General features: G+C 63.5%; 1 protein-coding gene across 1 annotated transcript; it reads left to right on the plus strand.

Moving 5' to 3' along the window:
- Positions 1-3,773: 3,773 nt before the first annotated feature.
- Positions 3,774-11,370, plus strand: TINAGL1 (tubulointerstitial nephritis antigen like 1). The gene is made up of 11 exons (XM_054292516.1): positions 3,774-4,074; positions 4,645-4,708; positions 6,546-6,638; positions 6,721-6,835; positions 8,216-8,339; positions 8,488-8,638; positions 9,459-9,642; positions 9,888-9,933; positions 10,349-10,472; positions 11,055-11,100; positions 11,221-11,370. The coding sequence occupies exons 1-11, from the start codon at positions 3,774-3,776 to the stop codon at positions 11,359-11,361; spliced, it is 1,389 nt and encodes a 462-aa protein (XP_054148491.1). The 3' UTR covers positions 11,362-11,370.
- The last annotated feature ends 1,791 nt before the right edge of the window (positions 11,371-13,161 follow it).

Genomic DNA, 13,161 nt, shown 5'->3' on the forward strand with positions numbered 1-13,161 from the left:
GCCAGCGCAGGCCGTGCCAGGGCTGCTCGAACCCCCAAATCCCGGGGGTGCCCGGGCGGTGCCACACCGGGGCACAGCGCTGGGCGAGGTGCATGTGACAGCTTTGCAGGAATTGCAGGAATTTTAACCCTTTAGAACCCCCCTGCCCGGGCTGGCTGGTCCCCGCAGAGCCCCCCAGAGCCAGCGGTAGTTACCTCACTTGATTAACTTATTAATTTATTTGTTTCATTAAAATTTGGAGTAGAGGCTGCCCGCCTGCTGCTGTCTGTCTCCCAAGAGGTGGCACTGCGGCCCTGCCACCGAGCTGCGGACAGGGGACACAAATGACCGGGTGGGGACATGACACAAATGACCTGACGGGGACACAAATGTCCGGCCAGGGACACAAATGACCGGGAGGGGACACAAATGACCTGACGGGGACACAAATGACCAGCAGGGGATACGAATGACCAGTAGGGGACACAAATGTCCAGCAGGGGACATGAATGTCCAGCAGGGGACACGAATGACCAGTAGGGGACACAAATGTCCGGACGGGGACACAACACAAATGTCCAGCAGGGAACACGAATGTCCACCAGGGGACACAAATGTCTGTCAGGGACAAAAATGTCCAGCAGGGGACATAAATGTCCAGCAGGGGACACAAATGACTGGCAGGGGACACAAATGACCGGCAGGGGACACAAATTTCCGGACACCTCCCTGACCCCTTGAGCTGCAGAAAGCCACCGAGATGGGACTGAGAGCTCAGCTCCATCTCCCTCCTGTCCGTGCAGGGGTGCAGGGTTGGTGTCACTGCAGAAGGACCCATGCTCTGATTTTTGTCACCTTACAGTGATGTGTCGCTGCCCTGGGAAGGGCTGTGCCCCCCCTGCCTGTTTGATGTGTCCCCTCCCAAATGGCGATGTCCCCAATGCCATCCCAATGAGGCGAAGGTGCGCCCCCCTTCCCCAGGAGCCCCCAGACCCCTGTGGGGACAGCAAAGCTTCACCCCTGGCAGTGAGCTGTCACCCCCGGGGGACAGCGCGTCCTGCAGCGATGCCGGGGCTAAGGCGGCTCCTTCCCGTGCCGCTGGCCGGAGAGGAAACCGGGGCCGGCCGCGGCTCCGTCCCTGCCTTTCCTGGCCGGCTCCTGCCAAGAAATTCTCTCCAGGATCGCCTCGGGGCCGAGCCCTGCTGGGGCGGCGCCCCCAGAGCTGGGGATGGGGGCTCGGGGGGGCTCCAGCACCCCAGTTCTGCTCAGTGCGCAATGTGAGGGGTGCGATCAGTGGGGGGCTGGCTTTGGGGGGCACTGGACCACGCATCAGAGGGGTGGGCGGCTTTCCTGGGTGGGTTTGGAGGGATTCATCCCTGCAGTGTGGGATCTTCACCCCTCACTCAGCTCGACAGAACCCGGCTGTGTTCAAGGGGCATCCAGGGCCAACCCAGCCGTGGGTTGAGGTCTCCCCGTGTCTCTGGGCAGTGGGGACAGGGTGCTGGCACTTGTCCCTCCCCCGGTGGCACAGGCAGGGCAGGGGCCGTGTGCCAGCCCTGGGCTCTGCCTCCCGCCCTCACACGGGCACACAAAGTGCCCTGGCAGGACTTTGTCCCCCTCCACCTTGGTTACCCCACGTGTGCCCAGGCTGCCACTCCCCGCCGAGGGGACACACGCACGCAGAGGGACACAGAGACGGAGCTGTGAGCTGGCAGGGCCCGCCGGCCGCGTCCCGCCGGAGCCGCAGGAACGGGGTGAGGGGATGCTTCAACACTTGGCCTGTGGCCGCTGCCGCCTCCGCGCTGCGCCGCTTTCTTATCAGCTGGCAGGGGGACAGCGCTGTTTACGGGAACGCTCAGCTGCTCCCGCGGCGTCTCTGAGCTGTCAGGGAGCTGGCGGGGGCACAAGGACACAGAGCAGAGGCCGGGGATGTCCTTTGTGCCAGTGGCTTTGCTTTGTTCTCCGGGGGTCTTGGGGGAATTCGTGACTCACTGCGGATTTCTGCGAGTCCAGTCATGCTGGAGACGGACTGGGCTGGACTCAGTTCCTTCCTGCGACGCTCCAGCTCCGCGTTGCCTGCGCTGCCCAAGGACGCGCTCACAGGAAAGGCCCTTCCAAGAGCGCTTGAAGCAGGGGCTCCCTGCCCGGGGGGCTGCACAGGACCCTGGTTCAGGCGCCCAGAGCACCCTTGGGTGCCGGCAGCCCCCGTGCCCGGCGGGATTTGGTGTTCCCCGTTTCCCCGGCATGAAGCCCACCCTGGCCGCGGCATTCCCCCCGTGGGCTCAGCCAGGATCCCGTGGCCGCCCAGGGAACCCCGCGGTGCTCCCGTGCTGGCTGCCGTGAGCCACCCTCGAGGAATCCTTTGGAGATGCTCCCGGCCGGGCGGGGACAGCGGGAGCCCCGCGTGGGCGGCCGAGCTCCCGCAGCAGGTGCTGGAGCCTGGGGGGCGGCCAAGACCCCCCTGTTGTGGTCCCTGAGGGAGAGGCTGGGCGCTGACAGCCGGGCTGGATCCAAGAGACACCAGCTCCGTGCTCTGGGGTGTCCCTGTCTCATCTGGACCCCTGGAATGGGCAGGAATGCAGCCCCCTCCCCTCCTCTCCGCACACCTGGGCAATGGGGAAGCCCCCCAGGATGTACATGGGGCAGAGGGTGCTGCCCCCATAGCCGGGACCCCCCATTTGGCGAGGGCAGCGCAGAGGGACCCCAGGAAGGGATCAGGAGCCGGGGATACCGAGGGGACAGAGCGGGCCACAAGCTGGGGGCTCCTCTCTGCAGCCCCAGGCCCGACCCCCGCCCCGCCGCGCTCCGCCCCGGGCCGGTCGCGGCTGTGTCGGCGCCTCCCCGCGCCCCCCCGGCCGGGGCGCGGCTATAAGGGAGCGGCGGGGCCGGCGGCGGGCGCGGGGCGGCGGAGCGGCGGGAGCGGCAGGTACGGAACGGGCTCCGGGGGGAGCGGGTGGGGCTGGGGGGGTGCCAGGCAGGGGGAGAGAAGGGGGTCCCGCCCCATGAGTTCCGTGAGGGATCCCAGCACCGGACCGTCCGCTCCTTTCGCGGGGTTTCTGCGCAGCAGGTACGGCCAGGAATGGGGAAGGGTCCCACCCTTGGGGTCCCCGTGGTTTTTGGGTCACCCTCCCCGCTTTATGGGGGTCCCGGGGGTCTCCTCGCCGCATGACCGCGGGAGGGAGGCGGCAGGAGGGGACCCCTCCCCGTGTGCCCCCGGATTGTCCCCACCTGCTCCTTTTGGGGTCCCCATCACCTCCCAAACCCAGCGGGCTGAGCCTGGCAGCTCCTGGCACTGCCCGCGGTGGGGACTGCGGGTGGCGTTGGGAATGGACTCCGAGCAGCCCCCGAGTGTCCCGGGGAGCCCTTTCTCCTGAGGGTTTGGTTTTGGAGCCGGTGGTGAAGGGGTGAAGGGCCACGGGGCCCCTCCGAGGCCAGGATGTGCGGAGCCGGGGGGAAAATGATGTTTTGAAGCTTGAGCTGCGCGGTCACAAGGGGAGTTACAAAACCGGAATGCACTGAGGAGCCCGGGGAGGGCAGGGTGGGAGCAGAATCTGGGGAGGGCAGGGTGAGAGCAGAGCTTGGGGAGGGCAGAGTGGGAACAGAACCCTCAGAGGGCAGGGTGAGAGCAGAACTTGGGGAAAGCAGGGTGGGAGCGGAGCCTGGGGTGGGAGCAGAACCTGGAGAGGGCAGGGTGGGAGCAGCGCCCACCCCGCGGTGCCCTCAGTGGGAGCAGCGCCCACCCCGCCGTGCCCTCACCGCCGTCCCTCCGCAGGTGCGGGGGCATGGCCGGGGACATGCGGGCCGTGCTGTGCCTCTGGCTGGTGGCCCTGGTGGCGCGGGTGGCCGTGTCCTCGCGGGTCCGCACCCGCCGGGAGCTGGGCCCCGGTCTGTACCAGCACGGCGTCTACGACGCGGGCGGCTCCTACTGCCAGCGAGGGGACGTGTGCTGCCACGGCCGCGACGACGGCTGCACCGTGCCCTACCACGACACGCTGTGCTACTGCGACCTCTTCTGCAACCGCACCGTGTCCGACTGCTGCCCCGACTTCTGGGAATACTGCCTGGGAATCCCGGCGCCCTTCCCCAAAGCCCCAGGTGAGGCTGCGGGTGCTGGGGTTCAGCCCTGGGGTGATGGATGTGGTGCTGCCCTCACTGCAGAGCTGCTCAGACTCCTCAAAATTTTAGGAATTGCTACAGAATGTCCAGGATGGGGATGGATTTCCTCAAAAAAGAGGTGTGGGAGCAGCCCATGACCCCAGAGCCCGTTCCCATCAGCGCCTGCAGGAAGAGCAGGGACGCGAGGGGACATGAGGGGACGCCATCCCAGCTTGCCCGGTCACGTCTGGGGCAGGCAGATGCTGGCCCTGGTTTAACCCTGCGGGCAGCCCCCAGCTCCCAGCACAAGGCTCTCTCACAAGTCCCAGCAGCGGAGCAGAGCCAGCTCCCGGGCACAACCGGCCCCTTTATCCCTGTCCCGCCAGGCTGAGCACATTTAACCCTCCCTGCGCCGAGCCAGGCTCCCACCCTGCACCCACTGACCCCCACGTGCAGCCTGGATTTAAGAACAGTGTTGATTTTCCCTTTGGTTTGCGCCCCCCCCCCCGGGAATTTGGGGGCCTGGTGGGACCCCAAATATTCACCAGGAGCTCTCCCTTTCCCATACAGGCTGTGCCCGTGCTGGACACAATTACCCCACAGGAGCCACGTACCGGGAGAACTGCAACCTGTGGTGAGTGTGGGCACCTGTGGCATGTCACCAGCATGTCACCAGAGGAAGGTGTCACGCTCCTGTAAACCTCAGAGAGCGAGGCCCGAGCTGGGTGGTGGGAGCTGCTGCCAAAATGCCTTTGCTCCAACAAAAATCCGGAGCCAAAAAGGGCCTTGAGCCTCTCCCAAGTTTCAGTTCGTGCCTGTGTGGGAGCCGGCGCTGCCCAGGGGCGTTTTGGCCACGCTGGTCCCAGCCCAGCTTGCCCAAGCCTGATGGGGGTTCTGTGCTGCTGGGCACTCCCGGAGCTCGGGGTTAACTGGGAGTACTGGTGTTCTGTACTGGTATTGCTGGCATGCGGAGGTGGGGGATTGGAGACGAGGATTGCAGCCCGCCCGAGGGGCGATGCTGCAGATAAGGGGAAATCAAAGGCAGCGTCTGGGGCGTGTGCAGGGCAGGGGCACGTGTGGGAACATGTGTGAGCGCCGGGGCTGCAGGTGAAAAGCCAGCGCGAGCCTCCCCACAGCTCTGGGGAGTTTATCCAGGATGGTGGCACGGAGCACTCAGGGATGGAGGTTGTCCCCGTTCCCCTGGGAATGTCAATGTCCCCAAGCCACGCAGGTGGATGTCACCTCTCTGCTGCTGGGGGAGCATCTCTGACCCATCTCTTCCCTTCCAAACCCTTCCAAACCCTTCCAAACCCTCTCCCCCACACTTGCTCCCTAGAGAACAGAAATTTCTGCAGTGTCACTTCCACCCCTGCCCCTGGTGTAGTCCCATTGTGGGGTACCAGGGGACAAAACCCATGGCGGGGTGACACAGGGTGTATGGGGCACCCATCTGGCGGCACCCTGAGGTGCTCCCAAGTCCCCAGGTGTCACACAGAGCACCAGGGCTGCAGGTGAAAAGCCAGCCCGAGCCTCCCCACAGCTCTGGGAAGTTTATCCAGGATCGTGGCACGGAGCAATCAGGGATGGAGGGTGTCCCCGTTCCCCTGGGAATGTCAATGTCCCCAAGCCACACAGGTGGATGTCACCTCTCTACTGTGGGCGAGCATCTCTGACCCGTCTCTTCCCTTCCAAACCCTCCTGCCCCACACTTAGTCCCTAGAGAAAAGGAATTTCTGCAGTGTCACTTCCACCCCTGTCCCTGTTGGGGTCCTGCTGGGGGAGTACCAGGGGACAAAACCCACGGCGGGGTGACACAAGGTGTGTGTGGCACTCTGAGGTGCTCCCAAGCCCCCAGGTGTCACACAGAGCTCCAGGATCGCTCAGGGATGGATGGGGCGAGGCTGGAATCCAGGTGCTGCCGGCCAGGATCGGGATGGGGGTGTCTGGCAGGACACGGCCACAGCCTCGCTCAGCTCCATAAAAGGGAAATGTGCCGGGATCTGAGCATGCCAAGCATTGCTCACTGCACGGGGGGAGCACAGCCCGGGGCTCCCCAGGGGACCCACCACACCCCCAGAACCCCCCCCTTGGCCCAGCTGTCCCCATGGAGTGCCCTGGTCACTTGTGGGTCACCCGTGGGGACACCCAGCCCTGACCCCCAGCCCCGGGCTGCTGTCCAAGCCCCTCTCTGATGTCTGCAGCCCTGGCAGCTTTTCAGATGATTTTCTGTCCCATGGCCTGGCTGCCCTCGGGGCTTTTGTGGGGGCTGGGGCAGGGGGGGGACAACTCCCAGGGTCACCCAGAGGCCACTCGGGGTCACCCAGAGGGCTGCCCATGGATTCACCCCACTGCAAGGTGCCAAGCTCTGGTGACACCTAACAAAAGTCGCCAGTTTGGGAGTGGCAGCACCCACTCAGTGCCCCCCTGGTCACCCTGGGGACATCGTTTCTCACCTGTTGTCCCCCCTGCAGCACCTGCGGGCCCGGCGGGCAGTGGCAGTGCGAGGACCACGCCTGCCTGATGGATGGGGAGCTCATCGATGCCATCAACAGGGGCAATTACGGGTAAGGACCGGGCACAGGGATGCTGCACCCCTCGCTGCTTTTCGGGGTGACCCCTGAGCCGTGCCCCCCTCTCCCCACGCAGCTGGAGAGCCACCAACTACAGCCAGTTCTGGGGGATGACCCTGGAGGACGGGATCCGGCACCGCCTGGGCACCTTCCGTCCCTCTGCCACCGTCATGAACATGAACGAGATGCACGTGAGTGCCCGCGGGGAGGGAAACTGAGGCACGGCCATGGCTGGGAAGGGGCTCCCAGAGCAGGGGGCAGGCAGGGCAGCCCTCGTGTTTGGAGACAGCGGCTCAGCAAATTCCCCCGGACAATCCGCGCGCTGCCAGTGTTGTTTTTTCCCCCTCTCCTCCGCGCTGGTTTCCCATCGGAACGCAGAGCCCGACGCTGCTGACTCAGCAGAGCTGCCTCTCTTTGCTTCTCCCTGCACCCAAACCCGGGCTTGGGCACCCCCCGGGGGTCCCTGAGGGGCTGGCAGGGTGTGACGGTGGTCACAGGGGTCTTTGGGTGAGGGAAGAGATGAGGATTTGACTCCGTGTTTCAGAAGCCTTGATTTATTATTTCATGATATATATTACATTAAATCTATACTAAAAGAATAGAAGAAAAGGTTTCGTCTCAGAAGGCTGGCTAAGAATAGAATAGAAAAGAATGAATAACAAAGGTTTGCGGGCCGGACAGTTTGTGCTGTGATTGGCCATTAATTAGAAACAACCACATGAGAACAATCACAGATGCACCTGTTGCATTCCACAGCAGCAGATAATCAATGTTTGCTGTTTGTCCCCGAGGCCTCTCAGCTTCTCAGGAGGAAAAAAATCCCCAGGAAAGGATTTTTCATGAAAAGATGTCTGCGACAGCAGCGCTTGGTGCACCCCCCAGCCCCAGGTTTAATTTTAGAGGCGTTTCCTGCGGGCGATTGTGGCCATGTCCTCCCCAGGAAGGCCAGGGCGGGGACACTGTCCTGCTCCAGGGAGGAAAGGCAGGGCCAGAGGCCACCCTGAGGGGCTGTGTCACCCTGGGCTGTCCCCTCGGGGCGCCACCAAGAGCCTTGCTGGGCTCTGAGATGGGACACTCAGTGCTGGTGTGCTCTAAGGAGGTGCTGGGGCTGTGGAGCCCAAATTTAGGGGAAACTGAGGGGTTTGGCATTTCTGGGATAAAGGGGAAACCAAATCTTTGTCTCTCAGGGTGATGTCCCTGACCTGAGGGGTCCCACAGTGGGGCTGGGGACACTAAAGCTCACTGAGGACCTTCAAAGGATGGTTGGGATGGCAGAAAGAGCTATGGGGGTCCCATAGTGGGGCTGGGGACACTAAAGCTCACTGGGGACCATTGCAAAGGATGGTTGGGATTGCAGGAAGAGCTCTGAGAGTCCCATAGTGAGGCTGGGGACACTAAAGCTCACTGAGGATCCTCAAAGGATGGCTAGGATGGCAGGGGGAGCTATGGGGGTCCCATAGTGGGGCTGGGGACACTCGAGCTCACTGGGGACCATCTCAGAGGATGGTTAGGGTGGCAGGAGGAGCTGTGGGGGTCCCGCTGGGCTGAGCCCCCCCATCTCTGCCCCGCAGATGAACATGGACTCCAACGAGGTGCTGCCGCGCCACTTCGATGCCGCCGAGAAGTGGCCCGGGATGATCCACGAGCCCCTGGACCAGGGGAACTGCGCCGGCTCCTGGGCCTTCTCCACGGCTGGTGAGGGGTGGGGACAGCGGGGACAACGGGGACGGAGCCACCTCCCCTTGACCTGCGGGGACAGGGACGGAGCCACGTCCCCATGACCTGTGGGGACAGCGGGGACAGGGACAGGACCGCCTCCCCCTGACCCGCCGCTCGTCCCCAGCCGTGGCCTCGGACCGCATCTCCATCCACTCCATGGGCCACATGACCCCCGCGCTGTCGCCCCAAAACCTCCTGTCCTGTGACACCCGAAACCAGCGTGGCTGCAGCGGGGGGCGCCTGGACGGAGCCTGGTGGTACCTGCGCAGGAGGGGGTGAGTGGGACAGTGGGGTAATGGGATAATGGGATGGGAATGGGACAGGGACAGGTGGGATGGGACAGGACGATATGGGACAAGATGAAATGGGAATGGAAGAGAACTGGATGGGGTGGAACATGATGGAATTGGAATGGGATAGGATGGGATAAGATGGCAATAGGAGAGAATAAGAGGGGATGGTACAGGATGGGAGGGGAATGGGATGGGACAGGAGGGGATGGCATCAAACAGGATGGAATGGGATAGGATGGGATAAAAAAAATGTGGGATGAGATGGGAAGGGAGTAGGATGGGACAGGACAATATGGGACAAGATGAAATGGGAATGGAACACGATGGGATGGGATGGGATGGGATGGGATGGGATGGGATGGGATGGGATGGGATGGAGGACAGGGCCTGCTCTGGGATAAAGGAGGTTTGGGGCTCTGGTCACCTGGGGAGAGCCCAGGAGATCCCTGTGTTGACCTGTGCCTTGGACAGCTGGGGAATGAGGGCAGAATGGACATTGGGGTTTGGGATCAGGATGGAAATTGGTGTTTGGGACAGGGATGGACAATGGGGTTTGGGATTGGGATGGGAATGGGATCAGAGTGGAGATGGGAGTGGTGTTTGGGGTGTAGATGGAAGTGGGGATTGGGATGAGGATGAGTGGGTTTTGGGATGGGAATGGAAGAGGGATTTGGTGCGAGGATGGAGAGTAGGTTCACTACAAGGATGGGATTGAGATGGAGCAGGAAGTTCCATTTGGGATGGGGATGGCAGTGGGATTTGGGATGAGAATGGAGCCATTCCTTCCCCTCCCGCATCCCAGCGTGGTGACAGACGAGTGCTACCCGTTCACGAGCCAGCAGAGCCAGCCCGCGGCGCCGCCCTGCATGATGCACAGCCGCTCCACGGGCCGGGGCAAGCGACAGGCGACAGCGCGCTGCCCCAACCCCCGGAGCCACGCCAACGACATCTACCAGTCCACGCCCGCCTACCGCCTCTCCTCCAGCGTGAGCGCCGGGCCCGCGGGCGGAGCGGGGAGCGGGAACGGGCTTGGCCGGGGCTGCTTCACCTGGGAAAACCGAGCTTGGGAATGCGGCTGGGAAAACCCCACTGGGGAGCGGCTCCTCCGCAGCGGCCGCCCGTGGGTGCTGGAGCTGCTCTGCTGCATCCCCGGGGTGGGAGGGCAGGGCTGGGGGTCCTGGCCTTGCTGCCACCCTGTGCCAGCCTGTGCCACCCTGTTCTGTGCTTGCAGGAGAAGGAGATCATGAAGGAGCTCATGGAGAACGGCCCCGTGCAAGGTATGGAGCTGGCCCTCTGTGCACCCCAAAAGGTTGGGGGAACAAAATAGGGGAGGAAACCTCTCTGTCCATGCTGTGGGAGCTGTGGTGGCAGCCAGAACTCCCTCAGTTTCTCCTCCTGCGTGCCCAGGCAGTGCTGCCCCAGTGCCCGTCACGCTGCCCACCCCAGCGGGCACCGGGTTGCTCATTAACTCCTGAGATTTAATCACCGCCTTGGCAGCTGCGTTTGTTTAACTTTATTTGCGCTTTTTGAAACCTCCTGGGAGTGTTGTTGCATTGCCCCGGGGAGGCTCCAGCTGCTGTTTGGAATTCCATGCCCTGTACCCTTCTGTGCCCATATTCCCACCCATGGGGAGACACATCCCTTCCCTCGGGACAGTGGCAGCGTCCCCAAACCCTCTGGCCATCCCCACAGCCATCCTGGAGGTGCACGAGGATTTCTTCATGTACAAGAGCGGGATCTATCGGCACACACCCGTGGCCAAGGAGAAGGGGGCCAAGCACCAGAGGCACGGGACCCACTCGGTGAAAATCACGGGGTACGTCTGGGGGTGGCCTGGGGGGGCTCACAGAGGGGTGAGCCATCCCATCCCATCCCATCCCATCCCATCCCATCCCCCCTCCTTCGTGTTGCACCCCATCCAATTCTCTTCCATTCCCATTTCATCTTGTCCCAAAACACCCTACCCTATTCCATCCTGTCCCATCCCACCCCATCCCATCCTATTGATTCCCATCCCATGGTGTTCCACCCCATGGATGGATCTGCTCTGTGTCCGTGTTTCCTTCCTCCTGCCGTGGCTAAATATTCCTGCCCCTATTCCTGGAGCGGACGTCCCAACCTCGGATGGTCCTGGGGAGGTGCCGGGGGCAGGAAATGAGCAGAGTCAGCCCCCCCCGTGCCCCAATCCCACCAAGGGGCTGGGTGGGGGGACCCCATGGTCTGAGGGGGCTTGGGGACCCCAAAGTCTGGGGGAGCTTGGGGGAACCCCACATTCTGGAGGTGCTTGGGGACACCACAGTCTCAGAGAGCTTGGGGACATCAAAGTCTGGGGGTGGTTGGGGACCCCAAAGTCTGGACGTGCTTGGGGACCCCCCCTCACTGTCCTGTCCCTCTGCAGGTGGGGAGAGGAGCAGCTGCCTGATGGCCAGACCCAAAAATACTGGGTGAGTTTGGGGTGGGGGACTGAGCCATGGGGTGTTGCCATTCCCCGCACCCATGTGGGGTCCAGCTTGGCTTTTTTGGGGGTGTCACCGCCCTGAGCGTGTCCCCTGTCCCCTCTGCAGACGGCGGCCAACTCATGGGGCACGGCGTGGGGCGAGGGCGGCCACTTTCGCATCGCCCGCGGCGTCAACGAGTGCGAGGTGGAGACCTTCGTGGTGGGGGTTTGGGGCCGCGTCAGCATGGAGGACATGCCCCACAAGTGAGCCCCGCGATGTCCCCGATGTCCCTGTCCCCAGCGCGGCCCTGCCCAGCTCACAGCACGGTGGGCAAGGTGCTGTCCCCTGTGTCCAGTGGCAGGGGGCTGGCGCTGTCCCCCGTGTCCCCTCTGTCCCCTGGAGGGGGCTGGCGCTGTCCCCCGTGTCCCCTGGAGGACAGCATGGAGGACATGCCCCACAAGTGAGCCCCCCGATGTCCCCAATGTCCCCAGCGCGGTCCCACCCAGCTCACAGCACACTGGGCAGGGGACTGGCGCTGTCCCCTGTGTCCCCTGGAGGGGGCTGGCGCTGTCCCCTGTGTCCTGGAGGGGGCTGGCATTGTCCCCTGTGTCCCCTGGAGGGGGCTGGCGCTGTCCCCTGTCCCCTGAAGGGGGCTGGCATTGTCCCCTGTGTCCCCTGGAGGGGGCTGGCATTGTCCCCTGGAGGGGGCTGGCGCTGTCCCTGTGTCCCATGGAAGGGGCTGGCGCTGTCCCCGTGTCCCCTGGAGGGGGCTGCGTGTCCCCGCCGTGCTGACACAGCGGCTGGGGGCAGTGGGGCGTGCTAGGGGGATGCTCCGGGGGCTGCTCCCGTCTCCCATGGGATTTACCCGCTAATCCCCCCTGCCCCGGGGCTCGGCTGGGCTGCGGTGGCGCCGGGGGGCTCTTCAAAGGCAGCTGCACCCCCCCCAAAATCCCGGCTGTGGGATTTCTCCTCCTTTTCCCAATGGAAATTCCTGTCCCTCCCGTCCTGGCCCCAGCAGCTCCCCCCCCCAGCAGGGCAGCGCTGGAGTTTGGGGGTGAAATAACCCAACAAGGGGGTCCCCTGAGCCCCCAGGGCTGGGTGGTGCCAGGATGGGGTCCCCACCGTCCCCCCCAGCCCGTCCCTATGGTGCTATGGCCCTGCCACCCCCCTGGGGGACAGCAGGGACAAGGGAGGGCTCAGCCCCTTGGTGTCCCCATGTCCTGGGGGGGCACAAGTGGGGTCCACGCAGCCAGGACAGCCCAGGACCTCCCCTCTCTCCCCCACAACCCAAGGGCTGTACTTTTAAGACATTTTTTTTGTATTTATTTTGCTTTTTATTGTTTGTAAATAAAGTTATGGAAGCCTCAGAGCCCGGAGGGTGCGCTCAGTGCTCCGAGGGGGACGCGTGGCCCCTGTCACCCCCGTTTGGGGGGCCCAGCGCGGTCTCGGGAAGGGCTGGGGGGGTGAGATAAGGCCCCGCTCATTGTCCACCTTCCGGCCCCGCCGCTCCGGTCCCCGCGGCCAGCGCTGGCCACGCCGCGGGCACGCGCAGCCACTCGGGCCACCACGGCCACCCATGTCACCACGGCCAGGGGGTCACCGCGGACAGCTGTGCCACCGCACCCGGCTGTGCCACCACGGCCAGGTATTGCCACCACAGCCACCGTGCAGCTGGGCGGCCAAATGCCAGCTGCCAGTGCCACCACAGTGAGATGTGCCACCCCAAGTGCCACAAAAATGAGATGTGCCACCACATCCACGGTGTCCCCACAGCCCCCGTGCCCTCCGTGGGGTGGCGTTGGGGCTGTTGTCGCCTTTCCCAAAGGCCTGCGTTGGTGGCGGGCCCTGTCCGTGTCCCCTCCTTCTGTCACCCCCGGGTCCCCCCGCAGGGGACACTCACAGGGTGGAGGGCGGTGCCACCTGGTGGTGGCTTCCTGTAACTGCAGGATGGGTGCGAATATATTTATGTAATTTAAAAATATGTAAAAACATTTCTATTATGTATAGAGAGATACAGATGTGTATAGATATGTCTGTGTATATATATACACACATACATACAGGTGG

The sequence above is a fragment of the Melozone crissalis genome, unplaced genomic scaffold (genome assembly GCF_028551555.1).
Source record: "Melozone crissalis strain CALT ecotype California unplaced genomic scaffold, PUWL_Pcris_2 ptg000111l_1, whole genome shotgun sequence".
Taxonomy (NCBI): domain Eukaryota; kingdom Metazoa; phylum Chordata; class Aves; order Passeriformes; family Passerellidae; genus Melozone; species Melozone crissalis.